The following is a 20,473-nucleotide window of genomic DNA, read 5'->3' on the forward strand; positions in this document are numbered from 1 at the left end:
TAAACACAATATTAGACTAGAGTGTAATGTAATCCGTAAAGTAAACATAATATTAGAGTGTGACGTATTCCATAAAGTAAATGATAATGTTAGAATGCAATATAATCCATAAAGTAAACATACGGTAATATTAGAGTGATGTAATCCATAAAGTAAACAATAGTACTAGAGTGTGATGTAATCTATAAAATAAACAATAATACTAGAATGTGATGTAATCCATAAAGTAAACACAATATTAGAGTGTGATGTAATCCATATAATAAACATAATAGTAGAGTGTGATGTAATCCGTAAACATACGGTAATATTAGAGAGTGATGTAATCCATAAAGTAAACAATACTACTAGAGTGTGATGTAATCCATAAAATAATAATATTAGAGTGTGCTGTAATCCATAAAGTAAATATAATATTAGAGTGTGATGTAATCCATAAAGTAAACATAATACTAGAATGTGATGTAATCCATAAGTAAACATGATAGTAGAGTGTGATGTAGTCCATAAAGTAAACATAATAGTAGAGTGTGATGTAATCCATAAGGTAAACATAATAGTAGAGTGTTTTGTAATCCATAAACTAAACAATAATTTTAGTGTGTGATGTAATCCATAAAGTAAACATAAAAGTAGAGTGTGATGTAATCCATAAAGTAAACATCTTATTAGAGTGTGATGTAATCCATAAAGTTAACACAAAAATAGAACATTTGTTTTACTATTTGAGTAAAACATCAATTTTTTTGTTGTGAAATCACTGTGAATCATTCACCTGTTGTCCTTGTACTGTGTAAGGTAATTTATTTGTATTTTCATTATTAAGTCTGTGAGTTCTATGTTAATTGATGCAATATTTTTATCATATACACACACATATTAATCATAATTAATTGCTTATTCAAGTCATTTATAATTAAACTTTGTATTTTTATCACCATCAAAAATGTTCTGTTGTAAATCCAAAATCACACCCGGTTATCTTGCTAGAACTTTATGGATTACATCACACTCTAATATTAGAATGTGATGTAATCCATAAAGTAAACATAATATTAGAATGTGATGTAATCCATAAAGTAAACATGATATTAGAATGTGATATAATCCATAAATAAAACATAATAGAGGGTAAGGTAATCCATAAGAAGAATAATAATATTAGAATGTGATGTAATCCATAAAGTAAACATAATATTAGAGTGTGATGTAATCCATAAACTAAACAATAATTTTAGAGTGTGATGTAATCCATAAAGTAAACATAATATTAGAGTGTGATGTAATCCATAAAGTAAACATAATATTAGAGTGTGATGTAATCCATAAAGTAAACATAATGTTAGAATGTGATGTAATCCATAAAGTAAACATAATATTAGAGCGTGATGTAATCCATAAGTAAACATAATATTAGAGTGTGATGTAATCCAAAAGTAAACAGTATTAGAGTGTGATGTAATCCATAAATTAAACATAATATTAGAGTGTGATGTAATCCAAAAGTAAACATAATATTAGAGTGTGATGTAATGCATAAACTAAACACAACATTAGAGTGTGATGTAATCCATAAAGTAAACACAATATTAGAGTGTGCTGTAATCCATAAAGTAAATTATAATATTAGAATGTGATGTAATCCATAAAGTAATCATAATATTAGAGTGTGATGTAATCCATAAAGTAATCATAATATTAGAGTGTGATGTAATCCATAAAGTAATCATAATATTAGAGTGTGATGTAATCCATAAAGTAATCATAATATAGAGTGTGATGTAATCCATAAAGTAAACACAATATTAGAGTGTGATGTAATCCATGAAGTAATCATAATATTAGAGTGTGATGTAATCCATAAAGTAATCATAATATTAGAGTGTGATGTAATCCATAAAGTAAATTATAATATTAGAGTGTGATGTAATCCATAAAGTAAATTATAATATTAGAATGTGATGTAATCCATAAATTAAACATAACAGAGGGTAAGGTAATCCATAAGAAGAACAATACTATTAGAGTGTGATGTAATCCATAAAGTAAACACGATATTAGAGTGTGATGTAATCCATAAAGTAATCATAATATTAGAGTGTGATGTAATCCATAAAGTAAATTATAATATTAGAATGTGATGTAATCCATAAATTAAACATTGTACTAGAGTGTGATGTAATCCATAACATAAGCAATAATATTAGAATGTGATGTAATCCATAAGGTGAACATTATTTGAATGTGATGTAATCAATAAAGTATACAATATTATTAGAATATCATTTAATCCATAAAGTAAACCATAATAGTAGAGTGTGATTTAATCCATAAGGTAAATATATTGGACATATGATGTGATCTATAAGGTAAACAATCCTATTAGGGATGAATTGTAATTTAAGATGACTGAATAAGCATTAAATACATGCAACCATCGTGATTCTAAGTAAATCCTGTTACTATTAGTTAACACTAATGTGGGGCAAGCCAGACACTTCTTACTAAAACTAGATCTACATTGCATCACCACAAAAAACCTTCCTTAGCAACTGTGATAAGCATAAAGACTGGTATCCTACAATTTAAAGTGAAATTACACACCACACTATTGTTTGTGTTTCCGTGATCCTGAATGAGACCCAGTATGTCTGATATATTGAAATTATGCACTACAGAAGATGAGATACTAAAATGTGTTATTGCAGTGTTTGGGGTTGGGGGTGTACAAGTTTTGATACACCAAGCTGAGTATACAAAAATGTAAACTACAGTATTAAATTATTATAACATTTTGCTATTGCTGAAAACAGCAAATGAGTTTGAAAGGTGCCTTACTGCTTAGGTAGTGGTTTACCTTATTTTTTTGTATCAGTTGAAAGTAATGAGTAAAATAATTTACAAAAGATAGCTGAATGTATGAGACAGGTTATACCAAATAAAATTATTTTCATGTAATTGGACCATTGCTTTGTGTTTTATACAGGTCAACACCATAGAAACATTTTACAAGTACCTAGAAAATACAGTGATTCCGCAGATGACTGTCATGGGTGCTGACGATGGAAAAAAAGATGAGACTGCTTCCTTTTTGTCAGATTTTCATCTTGTGGGTCCTTACCGCTTGAGACAACTTAGGGTCGTCATGGGTATGAAAATTATTGTATAATTGTTCTTAACCTTATTACCAAAATGTTCAGAATATAACAAACAGTAAAAAGCATGGACCAGCAGATCACTATCTGCTTGTTAATTTCTGTGTTGTATACAATACCCAAACACATCAATGTTAGGAATTCTGCTACCTCCAAAATCAAGCTCTCTCCATAGATTTTAAAGGTCTCTTTGTCTATAATTTATAATGAGAGAGGGGATTAGCTCTTACCTCCCCTTTATAATGACAGATGGGGATTGGCTCTTACCTCCCCTTTATAATGTAAGAGCATATTAGCTCTTACCTCCCCTTTATAGTGACAGTGGGGATTAGCTCTTACCTTCCCTTTATAATGACAGAGGGGATATGCTCTTACCTCCCCTTTATAATGTCAGAGGGGATTGGCTCTTACCTCCCCTTTATAGTGACATAGGGGATTAGCTCTTACCTCCCCTTTATAATGACAAAGAGGATATGCTCTTACCTCACCTTTATAATGTCAGAGGGGATTAGTTCTTACCTTCCCTTTATAGTGACAGAGGGGATTAGCTCATACAGACTACCTCCCCTTATCCTGCTAGGTGGCCTTCTATATACTGAATATCGTCGGTTTTAACTTTTGCTGCAATATGTCCACATGCCTCTGAGAATATGTGGATTTATATTTGTTTCTTTTAGCCATCCAGCATATTGTTTTGGTTTGTACATTAAGTAAAACAATCACACATTGTAGTGTATACTGCATATTGGTGCAATTTCAGACATTTTTTGCATATTTGTTAAGACTTCATGCAATGTGTATACATCAGTAAAACCATGAAACCGTAGTACAGCTGTTCTTGCTCTTATTAGCTCTTACCTCCCCTTTATAGTGAGGTAAGGGCTATTCCATTTAAACATACCCCTGGGGTGGGGTGGGGTAAGGCACATTCAAAAATGGAGTGACCAGCCATAGAAGTGATTTTTTTCTACCACCACCAGTCATAGCAGTGAATTTTGGACACCCATGCCCATGCATCTTTTGATATGACATGGCACAGAAGTGATTATTGTTTATTGATGACCATGCATGGAAGGTTTTTTATTTTGCCGTCTGTGGGGTAGTGGTATGTTTAAATGGAATAGCCCTAAGAGCATATCCCCTCTGACATTATTGTTCATCTATTTGAACAAATTATCACTTTATTTTGATATGTTTATAATATTAACAGCATCTATATTATTATCATTGCATTTATTTTTGTATTAAATTTGATTGGTACTTTTTCTTTTTTTATTCACAGACTATTGATGATTTAGGATGTCTGTCAGAATTATACGTTCATATTTTGATTTTTGTTAGCCATTATCTCACATTGTATTTACACCTGGTATGTTTTGTTCTTTATACACCACTCCCTCAATAATTTGCACCTTGATAACTCAAGAACCCACTTATAATGCGGGCTTAGGCATGGATCCAATATTTAAAAATAAGAAAATACCTCAAAAATTGATATCTTTTTGTTTGACTTGAAGAAAATTGTGATCAAATTGGTAATGGAAACTGATATATTGTTCATTTTTTCCTCGAAAATGGAAGATAACACCTGGAAATCTGAATAAACATTCTGAAATATCAACTTTAAATAAGAAGTCATATAATTTGTTTCATTTTCTTACCAAATGACATTTTTAAGGATATTCAAAGAAATTTTGATCAACACAAATGTCATGCCTGATGGAGGCAGTACTTTCATAAATACTAATTAAATAATTTTTTTTATCATGTGAAATTTGTGTTCTAGTTTTATGTTTTTAGTTCTTTTTAAGTGTAATCATCATAAATGCAACGTGTACTCTTATAATTAAATGTAAAATGTGTCAATCTACCATAACAGCTATATCTGCGAGTGTTTCTCTGAGAACCAAATTAAGGACTGGCTGTGTTTTGTCACCGGACTAACAAAAGCATTTGTTGCATTGTTGCACTGAATTTAAAGCAGGCCTCCTTTGTATTATCACATTAGTTACATTGTTTGAATCAAATAAAGGAGGTGGAATAATTAATATAAAAAAGTTAAAAGTCATATAAATCCTACATGCTTAAGATCTAGCAGCCTCATTGTCTGTTGGGTGAGCTCGTTTCAGATGATCAATCTAACACTGCTATGAATTTTATTGTGTACATTAATATAACTACCTTAAATTAACCTACTCAGTCATAACTGTATTCAATGAAAGCAAGGCAGCCAAGCGAAATGAATAGTTCATAAAACGAAAGAGCTTTGTTTCACAGATATGGACCATTGTGGAGAAAACTAGTTCGAGAGAATTCCTGAATTCGTACTTAGAGATATCCTCAAGGATGATAAGTTTCACTATTACTTGCAATGAAATGACGGCATCAATATTTTACTAATTGAACAATACACCTCTCCCTCAATAACATAGACTGCACTATAAGCGAGGCGCAAGTTACAGAGGTACCTTCAAAAATTGGGGGGAAAATGGCTCTGACATCAAGGAGACTGGGGGGAGGCAGCGTTAGAGAACTGGGCTGTTTATTGACGGAACCCTCATTTTACAATCACATTGATAATAATTATTAATAATGTGCTTTTTCTAATGAAGTTGTTCGTTATTCTCTTTAAATAACATTTATTTTCAAAATGTCCATAATATGAAAAATCGTTCCAACTGGTTTCAAGAACCATTATTACGTCACTGCTTTTTGTTTTCTTGATGAGTTTGATTCCCATACTGTTGTTTAATATTATCCTGCCAAATTGGGAGTCCCCAGAGCAGGGAACTAGACTAACTGTTGCTACACCTCCAAACAAGATTCCTTTTTTTTCTCAAAAATACGTGACATTTATTTCGTGAGACAGTCATCTACGTTGAAACTCAATTTTTTTATTGCTCAGTTAGTACAATATTGATGTCGTGATTTAATTGGAATTAATAATGAAACTTCTTATCATACTTGAGGATATCTCTAAGTGCCAGTTCAAGAATTTGCTGAAACTGACTTACCCACAATGGTCTGTGTCTGTGAAAGCAAGTTCTTTATTTTACGAAGTAATCATTTCACTTGGCTGCCTTGTTATCTTTGATCAAAGTTATGAAAGAGTTGATTAATTTAAGGTAGTTTATGTTACATACACAATAACATTTATAAGTTTTCAATTGATCAAATGAAGTGAGTTCACCTGACATACAACTGGGGCCACTAGATTTTAAGTTTGTAGGATTTTTGTGCCTTTTAACTTTTCTTTTATTCCACCTCCTTCATTTGATTCAAAAGACATAATTAACATGATAATAAAAAGGAGGCCAGCTTTTAATTCAGTGCAACAATACAACAAATACTTCCAGAAGTCAGTTATCAAAACACGGTCGGCACTTAATTAGGTTCTCAAAGAAAGGCTCGTGGACATGGCTGTTAGGTAGATTGACGCATTTTACGTTTAATTACACATTGCATTTATGATGATCACACTTTAAAGCACTGCCTCCAATCGGCATAAGTGGCATTTTGTTTGATCTAAATTTCCTTACATATCGTTAATTGCGGTGTACTAGGAATGTTATTTGGAAAGAAAATGTAAAAAATTGTATGACCTATTTTTAAATTTGATATTTCATAGTGTTGATTAAAATTTCCAGGTCCTATCTATCGTTCTTGATGATAAGACGAAAGATACATCAAAGTTTCCGTTACCAATTTTGATTGTGATTTTCTTCAAGTTCAACAAATAGAGATCAATTTTTTGGGCATGTTCTGATTAAAAAATGGGATCCACGCTTGACCCCACATTATAAGCAGGTTCACAAGTTATCAGAGTGCAAGTTATCGAGGGAGTGGTGTAAAAAAAATTGAGTTTTTTCGTAGACATTTGTTTTATGAAATAAATTTCACTTGTTTTTTTATAAAAGGAATCTCTATTTTGGTGATGTATCAACAGTTAGTCTGGTTTCCTGCTTTTTAGACTCCTTGTTTTGCACAACACTATTATATGCCACTCTGGTAACCAGGCAACTAAAAAAAAGCAGTGACATAATACACAAATATTTTTGTGTACTCGTGTTGGTTGTTGAAACAATTGGAATAATGTTAACGATCTTTCATATGCATGACATTTTGTCATAATACAGCCCGGTTCCCATCCCAACCCTATGGTTTTCTGGATGTATAGCAGATTTTTTTTAGTTCTGTCTGTGTTTTTGAACCCTGTTGTGCGTGAGTTATCGAGGGAGAGGTTTATTTTCAGACAGTATGTGACAGTATTGCTATTACTTGTAACAATCCAGGTGTTTTTAAGGTGGTGGAAGACAATCATGAATCCTGCCTTTCCTGCATTAAATGTTCATCATCCAAAACCTGTTTTGTGTGCTCTTTGGGGACAGAAGATATTTGGTCCAATGTTCTTCAAAAAACAGCAGAGGATAGCTTTATCCAAATTTAGTCATTTTGAAGTTTACACCATACCTCTTACTTATTCTCTGGTTTAGCTGGGGATGCAGGAATTCCTCCCCCTCCACCTGTTAAATTCCTTTGTATGGAAGACATATTACAGATGGATGCCAGATGAGATTTTGAATTGATGGTGATCAATATGCTTCATCAAGCCTTGCCAATAAGAATGTCAACAAGCGAACACTGCAAAGTTGCATCATACAGATCAGGCAAACCCACTAGGTGCAAGTCCAGCTCCCTTGTCCCGACATGATGTAGACAATGAAGCTGGTCATATGGGAGCTTTTTGGGGGTTGTTTTTGCTGACGAATCAAGCCAGCACTATTCTTATGGTATATTATTCAATGCTTTGCCATAGATCATGACAAATCCAAGGAAGAGAACTCTCAAGTCGATGACCATTTAGACTTAAAATCTCCTGATAATTCCAGTCCTGGAAAGAACTAAACTCCGTTTAAAAAGCTGCCATAGAAGAAATTTTTCGCAGCCTAATCTCTATGGAATATCGACCACTGTCTGCTACAAATACAACTTATAAAGTGATGGTTTGTTGATAACCATGAAAATGACATACATTCGTCCTTCAGAATTAATAACCAGTTGTTTGTTTGGAAAAGAAATCAGTGAGTCTGGTAATACTAAGACCTCTTGTTTCAGCAAGTCAGCTCCTGGTCACCTTTTTCTTATTGATACAGGTCACTAGCTGCTTCAGAGATGAGATAACAAGCTTCAGAGATGCAATAGAGATGCAAGAACCTTATAGAGGTAGAACAAGCTATTGGAGATTGTCTCATTCTTCTTCTCGCAAATAGGTGGGAAGGGATTAGAACAAACCAATTTATTCCCTTATCGTGATAGGATGATACTGTGATTTCAGAGGAGCTCTGCATCTTGTTCAGCCAGCCCACTCCTCTCTCATCAGTCCTTTTCATGAAGAAGGTAAAGACATTAATATACAAAAGAGCAGTAGAGATTATTTGAAAAATGACATCCCCAGGCTTCTATGTCAGGCTGTTCTTGGCCAAGAAAGCCAATGGAAAATTGAACCTCATTATAGATTTAAGCAGTCTGAACAGGTACATAAAACCCGTAAAGTTGAAAATGGAGGCAGGAAGATCCGTCCATTTGTCAGTATGATGCTAAGAATACAAAATAAGCATGGAACTGTCTGACACATATTTCCGTGTTCCGATTCATATAACATCAAGAAAATACCTGCATTTCACCAAACAGGTAGCACTGAATTGATTTCGTGACCAATCTTTCAGTCTCAACCTCATCCCTTGGGGTTTTACCTAAACATTTGACTCTATTATTGCTTTTTCTGCAAGATGTCCTTGACCCGAGGACATCAATATACCTCGAGGACATCCTACAAAAGCACATGGTAAGTTAGGTTTTGCATCATGATATACACAACCTTCTTTGTCTCATTCGATGTTTATGGTGGTCTGTAAGTGTGGACAGGTTAGATTTTGTTTCCAACCAACATTTCATGCGTTTTGGGTAAGGAGTTCCTCACCTATGTGAACCTAGTTTGCCATCCTCCTAAACACATTGACTGTTTATAAGCATTAGAGCTTCTTACAAGTTTTGTATCATGGCAAGAGAGTTTGTTCAACTCATTAGCCTCTTAAATACAGCCAAGGATCCCATGAATCTTGGTTGCCTCAACATACACCCTTGCTGATGACCTGCCTATCACAGTTGCATTCAGTTTCTTGTCAAATCAGCAGATACAGATCTCAGTAGAAATAAGGCATTACCTGATTTGGTGACAGAACAGAGAATGGCTAGCATTGGGAATTCCATTGGAAACCCAGCAACCACAGGTCACAAACACAAATTTGTCAGGTTTGGGGGCCCACTTACTTCTGGACTTCAAGATGGTCAGAGGCAAGTGGAAACAACAAGAGAATCCTTCATATCAATCTCCTGGAAATGATGGCATCCTCAAAGCCTCCTGTGTTTGGAGGGTCCATCTTCATTCAAAAACAGTCCGAATATTGTCACACCACTGTCAGCCTTCATTCCTCAGCTGACTAGCTTCTTTCTTTTTCTCTTTGTAAGTAAGAAGTTAGCACTGATGACTATTAAGGGATATCTTGATTTCTCCCGATCTCTGATATCATGGGCATCTTGACAGTTGTCACACAAAATCTCTCCAACTTGTTAACCAACTTTAATCTATCCCAACCTCGCTTGCTGACCTCATCTTGAAATGTAATTTATCATGGGTCTTGACATGGCGCTATTCTGCTAAGGTTGAACCTTTGTCCACTGTCCCGCTGAAGCATTAACTATCATACAAATCATGCTTCCAGATAGGCTTTGCTTCTGCATCAAGAGTGTGTGTGTGTGTGTGATTTGGATTTTTGACATAGCTTTAAAAAGATTTCAGTAATATCGCTACTGGGGCATCATGCCGCAGATGTGTAGCATGATGTCCCACCCAGTCACATTATCCTGACACCTGGCCGACCAGTCCTAACACTAACCTTTTAATACCAAGCGCCAAGTGAGGCAGCTGTTAGTACCATTTTTATAAGTCTTTGGTATATCTCGTACAGGGATCGAACCCATGACCTCCTGCATCCGAGGCAGATGCTCTAACCAATAGGCCACCAGAGCGGTCTGCATCAAGAGTAAGCAAGCTCCATGCTCTGTCCATGATCTACCTACATGCAACTACATGCAGTATCATTCTGATGAAAAACTGGCATTCATCTTTAAGAACAGGCTTCTGTCAACTAGCAACCAGAAATTAACTATATGGCCCATCTCTTCAATGAGTACTTTGAGAGAGGCAAGGTTACAGAACCCAGTATATGTTCTCTAAATTTATCTGAAACATACAAAGTCCATCCTACAACAGAAGCCAGGAAACAGGACATAACTATAGAAGCATTTTTGTCCAGGCTAAAGGGATCCATAAAATCAGCATGCTCGAATCTCTGATGAGCATTTCATCTCTCGAAATGTGAGCTATTTCTATAAGCATTGCTTTTTAACACAATTCTGAATTGACAGTATAATGGAATCAGTCAATTGGCATGTCCTGTCCACAATGTTTGGTCCCTTGGAGCATGGAATGTTCACCAGACCATGCTACTCCTAACACAGTCACATTTTTTGGTAGGACCTGTCAACTTTCACTACAATTATTTATTGAATATGTGAGTCCATGGGATAGTTCCTTCAACATATAAACACTTATGTTCATTTGTCAGCTATCATTAGGAGAGTTTTACCCATAAAAGTAGAGTTTTTTACACATAGGAGGCAGATGCTCTGCATTTCCTCCTCCTTTACCAATTCTCCTAACTAATTGAATCGATTGGGTAATGTATTTGAAGGAGAAAGTAAAGTTTATAGCAAATTATGATTTTCTGAAAATATTTATTCAATCACATTACTATAAATCCCTCCCAACCCTCCAACCAATACAAGTATCCTAACTCAAACGATGCTCAAGCTAAAACTGACAATATCTGGTGTTTGAAGCATGATCTAGCAGAGTAAGGGGAGGTAATCTGTAGAAGTTATTTCCCTCTATACAGAGTATAACCAGATAGACCTTTAAAGTCTGTGGGATGGCTGGATTCTGGAGGTAGCAGAAGTGATTCCTAACATTAATGTGGTTGGGTAAATCATTTCAGAGGGAACAAAATTACTTTAAAATTTCCATTTTGGGTGTAAGTAGCCAACAGTTCCAGCTGTTAATAAAAAAAAAAGCCAAGGTCTAAAAAATTTGAAATTCTTCATTAAGTAGTTCACTGTATGCATAAGGTTTAATTGTACATCAGTACAATCCAGACTATGCCATTTCAAGTAAGTTCAATAGGTCACACAAAGCAAAGATAATGCTAAAAGGACAAAATTCTTAAAGTATAAAGTGTAATTATTTTAGAAATTTAAAATTACAAGAACTGGAACATCGTCATAACATAAAAAGGCTGCCTTCGGTAGTTTGATTGCATGTTGACTGTCTGGCAACATGACTAAGCCACATGTGGTGGTTTTTGTTTTTGCATGTTTATAAAATAGTGGTCAATAATTTCAACAGACTTAAGCCATGAGATTGATGAATAACAATTGATTAGGTATGTAAATTAATTTATATGTTATGTGCTTGATCATGTATACTAGTTGACTGAGCAAACACCTGTTGGTTGTTCACCCAGGACTAATCAACAATTTAGTCAGGATCCATTGAAGACAAGCACACAGAAGACCTAATGGTTTAGTAGTTAATGGTTCAGTAGTAATTACAGAGAAGACATAAAGGTTCAGTAGTAATTACAGAGAAGACCTAATGGTTCAGTAGTAATTACATTAACAAGCATCAGGCTTTTACAGTAATGATATCTCTGGTAAGAATAAATGAAGGTCAAAGTGCTGTGATTGATTACTAACAGTATTTTGGCACCAAACGTTAGTAGCACTTAAATAAATTGGTGAAATTATTTTAAAATTTCAGGAGCCATGCTACAACTATGTTGCATCTGAATCTTTGTTACAGTTTAGAACAGCAGGGTTTCACTGCACTAGAGTTTATGATATACCCCCTGCATCATCATTGTCATTTGCAGTTAGGTTAAACATGTAAAAGCATTGTTTAACTTTCAGTGCTACCAACTTTAGACATTATATTTTAACAGAACTTATGGTCTTCTTTGCACCGTTTTCAACCATCCCTAGGGGGTAAGTAGGTCGCACTGACCTACTTGTCTTACTCTAATGACTTTGACCTTTCACACATATCTCTAGCTGTTGGCATATATTAAAGAACTTGAGGGGTTTCATTCTCATTTTGAACCACCCCAAAAAGGTGAAAGTCACACTGACCTATATTTAATTATTATATTAATTTCTCAGCTGTATGCAGGTTATACCGAGCTTTAATGCTGGTATAGAGGTGAGCTAGAATGTTTTTCTGACAACTCATGTTTTGAAAGTCCTCTGAAAAAAATGATATGCTTATCCTTAATTCTTACATACAGGTACCAAGTAAGATCAAGATCTATCTATCAAGCAAAACACCCTCTTGTCTACACTTACATACCAAATATGATCAAAATATATTGAGCAATACACCCTCTTATCTACACTTGCATACCAAGTAAGATCAAAATCTATTGAGCAATACACCCTCTTGTCTACACTTACATACCAAGTATGATTAAAATCTATTGAGCAATACTGTCATCTTGTCTACACTTGCATACCAAGTAAGATCAAAATCTGTCGAGCAATATACCCTCTTGTCTACACTTGCATACCAAATATGATCAAAATCTATCAAGCAATACACCTTCATGTCTGCGCTTTCATACCAAATACGATAAAATCTTTTGAGCAATACATCATGTCTACACTTGCATACCAAGTATGATCAAAATCTATTGAGCAATACACCATCTTATCTACACTTGCATACCAAGTATGATCAAAATCTATCAAGCAATACACTGTCTTGTCTACACTATCATACCAAATATGATCAAAACTTATCAAGCACTACACTGTCTTGTCTACACTTGCATACCAGGTATGATCAAAATCTATTGAGCAATACACCCTCTTGACTACATTTACATATCAAGTAAGATAAAAAAATCTGTTCAGCAATGCACCCTCATTACTACACTTACAAACCAAGTTAGATCCAAATCTGTTAAGCAAAACACTCTTGACTACACTTACATACCAAGTATAATCAAAATCTATTAAGCGCTACACCCTCTTGACTACATCTGTATGATTTATCACAACTGAAGTCACATGCCTTGCCCAAATACTCACCATAGTAGCTGACTGGGCCAACCCATTTGTAGGATTTGAACTTGCACCGTTACAAGTCCAGCATGTTAATCCCAGAGTCACCATGACTTCTTAGTTGTGCTCATTTGGTTTTACAAACCTGTTACTGATTTCCACAGATCAATTACTGATGGTTTTTAATTTCACATTTAATTCCTGAAAATCGGAACAAATTACAAGCCAGTTAAGACAATAAGTCATTCATCATATTAGGACACTAAGTCATTAATCACATTAAGACAGTAAGTCATTCATCACATTACAAAGGTAAGTCATTCATCACATTAGGACACCAAGTCATTCATCACATTAAGACACTAAGTCATTCATCACATGACAGCAAGTCATTCATCACATTAAGCACTTAGTAATTTCATCACATTAAGACAGGAAGTCATTCATCACATTAAGACACTGTCATTCATCACATGAAGACAGTAAGTTATTTATCACATCAAGACACTAGGTCATTCATCACATCCAGACAGTAAGTCATTTATCACATTGTGAAAGAAAGTTGTTCATCACATTAAGACACAAAGTAATTGGTCACATCCAGACAGTAAGTCATTCATCACATAAAGACACATTATTTTCACATAAGACACTAAGTAATTCTACACATGAAGACGGTAAGTCATTCATCACGTTACAAAAGTATGTAATTCATCACATTAAGGCAGTATGTCATTCATCACATGATTGTAATTCATTCATCACATTAAGACAGTAAGTCATTCATCACATAAAGACACATTAATTTTCACATAAGACACTAAGTAATTCTACACATGAAGACGGTAAGTCATTCATCACATTACAAAAGTATGTAATTCATCACATTAAGGCAGTATGTCATTCATCACATGATTGTAATTCATTCATCACATTAAGACAGTAAGTCATTCATCACATAAAGATGCCTAGTAATTTAACCAAAAAAAACAGTAAGTCATCCATCATATTAAGACACAAAGTAATTCATCACATTGAGACAGTAAGTCATTCACCATATTAAAACAGTAAGTCATTCATCACATTAAGACAAGTTGTTCATCACATTAAAACCGTAAGTCATTCATCACATTAATTCATCAGATTAATGCAAAAAGTCATTCATCACATTAGGACACTAAGTCATTCATCACATTAAAACACAGAGGCATTCATCACATTACAAAGGTAAGTCATTCATCACATGACAGTAAGTCATTCATCACATTAAGACAGTCATTCATCACATTAAGACAGTATATCATTCATCACATAAAGACACTAACTGATTAATCACATTAAGACTAAGTTATTCATCACATGAAGACAGTAAGTCATTCATCACATTTAGACACTAAGTTGTTCATCACATTAAGACACAAAGTAATTCATCACATAAAGACAGTAAGTCATTCATCACATGCCAGTAAGTCATTCATCACCTTAAGACACTTAATCATTTCATCACATTAAGACATTAAGTCATTCATCACATTAAGACACTTAGTCATTCATCACATTAAGATGCAAAGTAAGTCATCACATTAAGACAGTAAGTCTTTCATCGCATGACAGTAAGTCATTTATCCCATTAAGAAACTTAGTTATTTCATCATATTAACATGGTAAGTGATTCATCACATCACAAAAGTAAGTCATTCATCACATTAAGACAAAAAGTAATCACATTAGGGCAGTAAGTCATTTCATCACATTAGGACAGTATATCATTCATGACATTGTGAAAGTAAGTCATTCATGACATTGTGAAAGGAAGTCATTCATGACATTGTGAAAGTAAGTCATTCATCACATTGTGAAAGTAAGTCATTCAACACATTGTGAAAGTAAGTCATTCATCACATTGTGAAAGTAAGTCATTCATCAGATTATTACACTAAGTCGTTCATCACATTTAGACACAAAGTAATTCATCAAATCAAGACAGTAAGTCATTCATCACATAAAGACAGTCATTTATCACATAAGACACTAAGTCATTCTACACATGAAGACGGTAAGTCATTCATCACATTACAAAAGTATGTAATTCATTACGTTAAGGCAGTATGTTATTCATCACATGATAGTAAGTCATTCATTACTTTAAGACACTTAGTCATTTCATCACATTAAGACAGTAAGTCATTCATCACATTAAGAGAATGAGTCATTCATCACATTAAGGTACTGTCATTCAACACATAAGACACTAAATCATTTATCACATTAGGGCAGCGAGTCATTCATCACATTAAGGTACTAAGTCATTCATTACATTATGACAGTCACTGATCACATTAAGACACTAAGTTGTTCATCACATAAGACACAAAATCATTGATTACATTGAGACAGTATACATTTACAGTATATCTGATTGGATAAGGATCAAATGATAATAATTTTTCTCATCTTTGAAGTTACCAGCTCAAATTCCAAAGAGAAGGGCTAGGTTATTGCAACAAAAACAAAATTTCAGGTGTTTGAAGTTAAAGGATTCATTGTTACAATTTATAAATGTAGATGGTTTTTAAGTTAGCTGCCAATTTGAATGCTGACAATAAAAAGTCTTACTTTAAGGTTGTACCCTCTAATTTGAACACTGACACTAAATAATCTTTACTTTAAGATTGTACCCTCTATTTGAACACTGACAATAAAAAATTGTACATTAAGACTGTACCCACTAATATGAACACTGACAATTACAAATCTTACTTTAAGATTGTACCCATTTGCAGTGTGCAAGTGAAGAATGAGCAGAGTTGAGATTTATAAGCAGCATGAAATATTGGAATTCCAAAAATACCTCACTTTATAATATTTAATTCTACCACTTTTAATAAATGGGAATGTACATTTGCATTATGTTAAATCATTAATATTTGACTTTTCTGTCCTGGCAGATGAGCGTGAGTGTCATTAGAGCTAAGATTGTCTTACACTATACATGTATTTCAGTACATAATTAATTTCTGTTGTTTTCTTCAATTAGATACTTGTCATGATGAAATACAGCAATTGATCCGAATTATTTCTGTGCCGTATTGCGTACAATCGTACTGGATAGGCAATGAGGACACAAACGATTATAATGGAAGCTGGAAAAATCTATTGGATGATGAAGCTGTTAATAAGGTCACACCCTGGATACATCAATCAGCGTTCAAGTTAAACACAATTCCATTTCCTGCCGAGCATGCCATATACTCTGGTGGTGGGTATGTAATTGACATGCCAAAGGATCTAAATTCACAACTTGCTTGCTTGAAAGACATTCAAGATTCAGATTGGATAGATGATAGGACAAGAGCAATTTTCATTGAATTTACCTTATTTAATCCGAATGTGAATCTGTTCAGTGTTGTAATGATGATTGTTGAGTTCACAAACATTGGTGCAATGTTTCCATATGGTCAAGTTTTTACTGCAAATTTGTATCATTATGGTAACAGTTTCGAGGTCTTTGTTGCAGTGTGTGAAGTAGCCTTTCTACTTTTCACTATGCTGTTTACATTCGTAGAATACACTCGCTTTAGAAAAATTGGAAAAAAGAAGTATTTTGAGGACCCATGGAACTATGTAGAAATTGTGCAAATAGCTCTTTCATATATAATTGTTGGCTTGTTCTTTGAACGGATGATGTCAGTAAAAAATGTTATAAAAGATTACAAAGAAAGCAGAGGAAATAAGTTTGTCAGTTTTTACACAGCAATTTCTTGGGACTTCTTTCTTGGCAACTTTATGGCTTTTTTGGTTGGAATTGTTGTTCTAAAAGCATTCAAGCTTCTGAAATTTAACAAGAGAATGTTCATGTTGGCAGATACTCTAGTCATGGCAAAGGGAAGCCTTGGAAGCTTTATCTTGATGACTGGTATATTTATCATGGCATTTGGACACTTTGCTATGATTTGTTTTGGAAAAGACTTGGTTGGTTATATTGATTTAGGAGCAAGTTTGGTTACCCTTTTAAATTTTGCCCTTGGTGTATCTGATTTTGCTGGAATAGATTCAGCTAATCGTATTCTTGGACCTTTATTTTTTTTTTCTTTTGTGTTCTTGGCACAATGGTGTTTCATGACGTTTTTTATGGGAATCATTGATCTTGCAATTTCTGATGCCAGATCAAAACTTGAAGTCAGGAGGAATAAGTATGAACTGTTGGAATACATTCTTAGAAAACTGAAAGAAAATATTCTCCATAAATGATTTTTCAGGCATGAAGTTACTGTTCATAACGTCTACTTTTGCTGAGGGTTTTGATCTGTGCACATAATACTCCGGACACTGGTCCACATCTCGATCAAAATTTATCTACACAATGTCATATATATGTCTGGTATCATTGAGTTATGATCACTTTTCTTTTACAATCAGATTTTATTGGCAGACAACATAATTCAGTTTATTTGGACCCAGTTAAAACCGTTATTTTGGGTAGACTTCATAATTCATTTTACATGAACCTTGGCGTTTGAATAAGATTTTATTGGTAGACTACATAATTTAATTTATTTGGACCCAGTTTAAATCAGATTTTATTGGTTGACTATATCATTCAATTTATTTGGACCCAGTTTAAATCAGATTTTATTGGTAGACTGCCTAATTCAGTTTATTTGGGCCCAGTTTAGATCAGATCTTATTGGTAGACTGCATAATTCAATTTACATGGACCCAGTTTAAATCCAATTTTATTTGTAAATAATTCAATTTATTTTGACCCAGTTTAAATCAGATTTTGTAGGTAAACTACATAACTCAATTTACAGAGACCCAGTTTAAATCCAATTTTATTGGCAGACTGCATAATTCAATTATGTTAACCCAGTTTAAATCAGATTTTATTGATTGACTACATAATTCAGTTTAGATGGACCAGTTAAATCGTTTTTTTTTTTTTAATAGACTTCATAATTCAGTTTATTTTGACCCAGTTTAAATCAGATTTTATTGGTTGACTACATTATGAAAGGTACAAATTCAGACGTCTTGGTGTTTTCAGTCAAGATTTTGATTTGGTAGGTCAGGTCATTTGATGTAAACTTTGCATGAAATATCAGGTCCAATTTTTACTGACCATTGTCACTTGAGCTCAAGTTATCAAATTTCGCATTTGTGATAGCTACTTTGGGTCAGGGGGTGGGAGAATTATGTCTAGTTTTATTATGAATCATGTACTTGTATTATTTTGTCAAAATCATGGTAAGAAATTTTGTATTTTAGTGATTTGATGGAAAGGTATTTTGCATCTATAAATGTAACTGCCAGGTCAATCAAAGTTAATGTCATTTTGTAGTTTGAATTTATGATAACTTGTACCCGTTTATTTGTTTTCTTTTAAATAACTGATGCAAAGTTATGCAATCATGATTTAATTTAAGTTGATTTATAATTAGATGTTTACAACAAGTTATCTGTGCCTGATGAATTAAATCCTTTGGGGATATGATTTTACAGCATTCAAGGGTTTCCTTAGAAGAAATGTTTATCCACAGTAGCATTTTGTCTTTTTATATGATACAGTTTGAGGAGCATTTTACAGTGAGAGGAATAACTTGGGAATTTAGAAAACTTACTACACTTGAAATTCAAGGGGGATTTATAGCCACACATCAAGGCATATCTACACTTATTTGAATTTCAAGGGCGATTCATAGCTACATATCATGGCATAAATACACTCATTTGGAATTTCAAAGTGGGATTCGTAGGCACACGTCAATGCATAAATACACTCATTTGGAATTTCAAGGGGGATTCATAGCCACACATTAAGGCATATCTACACTCATTCGGAATTTCAAAGGGGGATTCATAGCTACACATCATGGCATAAATACACACATTTGGAATTTCAAAGGGGGATTCATAGCTACACATCATGGCATAAATACACTCATTTGGAATTTCAAAGGGGGATTCATAGCTACACATCATGGCATATCTACACTCATTTGGAATTTCAAGGGCGATTCATAGCCACACAATAAGACATATCTACACTCATTTGGAATTTCAAATTTCAAAGGGGGATTCATAGCTACACATCATGGCATATATACACTCATTTGGAATTTCAAGGGGGATTCGTAGCCACAAGTCAATGCATAAATACACTCATTTGGAATTTCAAGGGGGATTCATAGCCACACAATAAGGCATATCTACACTCATTTGGAATTTCAAAGTGGGGTTCATAGCTACACATCATGGCATAAATACACACATTTGGAATTTCAAGTGGGATTCATAGCCACACGTTAAGGCATATCTACCCTCATTTGGAATTTCAAAGGGGGATTCATAGCTAAACATCATGGCATATCTACACTCATTTGGAATTTCAAGAGGGATTCATAGCCACACAATAAGATATATCTACACTCATTTGGAATTTCAAATTTCAAAGGGGGATTCATAGCTACACATCATGGCATAAATACACTCATTTGGAATTTCAAGGGGGATTCGTAGCCACAAGGCAATGCATAAATACACTCATTTGGAATTTCAAGGGGGATTCATAGCCACACAATAAGGCATATCTACACTCATTTGGAATTTCAAAGTGGGGTTCATAGCTACACATCATGGCATAAATACACACATTTGGAATTTCAAGTGGGATTCATAGCCACACGTTAAGGCATATCTACACTCATTTGGAATTTCAAAGTGGGATTCATAGCTACACATCATGGCATAAATACACTCATTTGGAATTTCAAGTGGGATTCGTAGCCACGCGTCAATGCATAAATACACTCATTTGGAATTTCATGGGGGATTCAATCCCTATGTAGTCACCAGTGGATGCTAGGTCTGTACTTACTGACGAGGGATCAGAACATCACTCAACAGTTTTGGTCAGGTCCTGAATTAACCTCAGAGGTATTTGCAGAAATACACATCAGTTTGATGTGTTTGGCGATTTTTCTCTGATAGAGTGTACCACTTATGTTATGACTGCAAAGACCAAGACTGTTCTGATTCATACTGATCTGCATGAATGAAAGTAGTTCATAATATAGTTCTCA

The 20,473-nt window shown here is 34.1% G+C and overlaps 1 protein-coding gene across 1 annotated transcript in view; it reads left to right on the forward strand.

The window, feature by feature from the left end:
- The window catches only part of LOC149794845 (polycystin-1-like protein 2), a 98,325-nt gene extending 79,511 nt beyond the window's left edge, over positions 1 to 18,814 (forward strand). The window contains exons 14-15 of the mRNA XM_089964500.1: positions 2,987 to 3,149; positions 16,429 to 18,814. Coding sequence (XP_089820626.1) covers positions 2,987 to 3,149; positions 16,429 to 17,642 — 1,377 coding nt within the window. The 3' untranslated portion in view covers positions 17,643 to 18,814. The remainder of the gene's footprint in view (positions 1 to 2,986; positions 3,150 to 16,428) is intronic.
- Positions 18,815 to 20,473: the final 1,659 nt, after the last annotated feature.

This window comes from Sinohyriopsis cumingii, chromosome 7, assembly GCF_028554795.1.
Source record: "Sinohyriopsis cumingii isolate HCF-2022 chromosome 7, ASM2855479v2, whole genome shotgun sequence".
NCBI lineage: Eukaryota > Metazoa > Mollusca > Bivalvia > Unionida > Unionidae > Sinohyriopsis > Sinohyriopsis cumingii.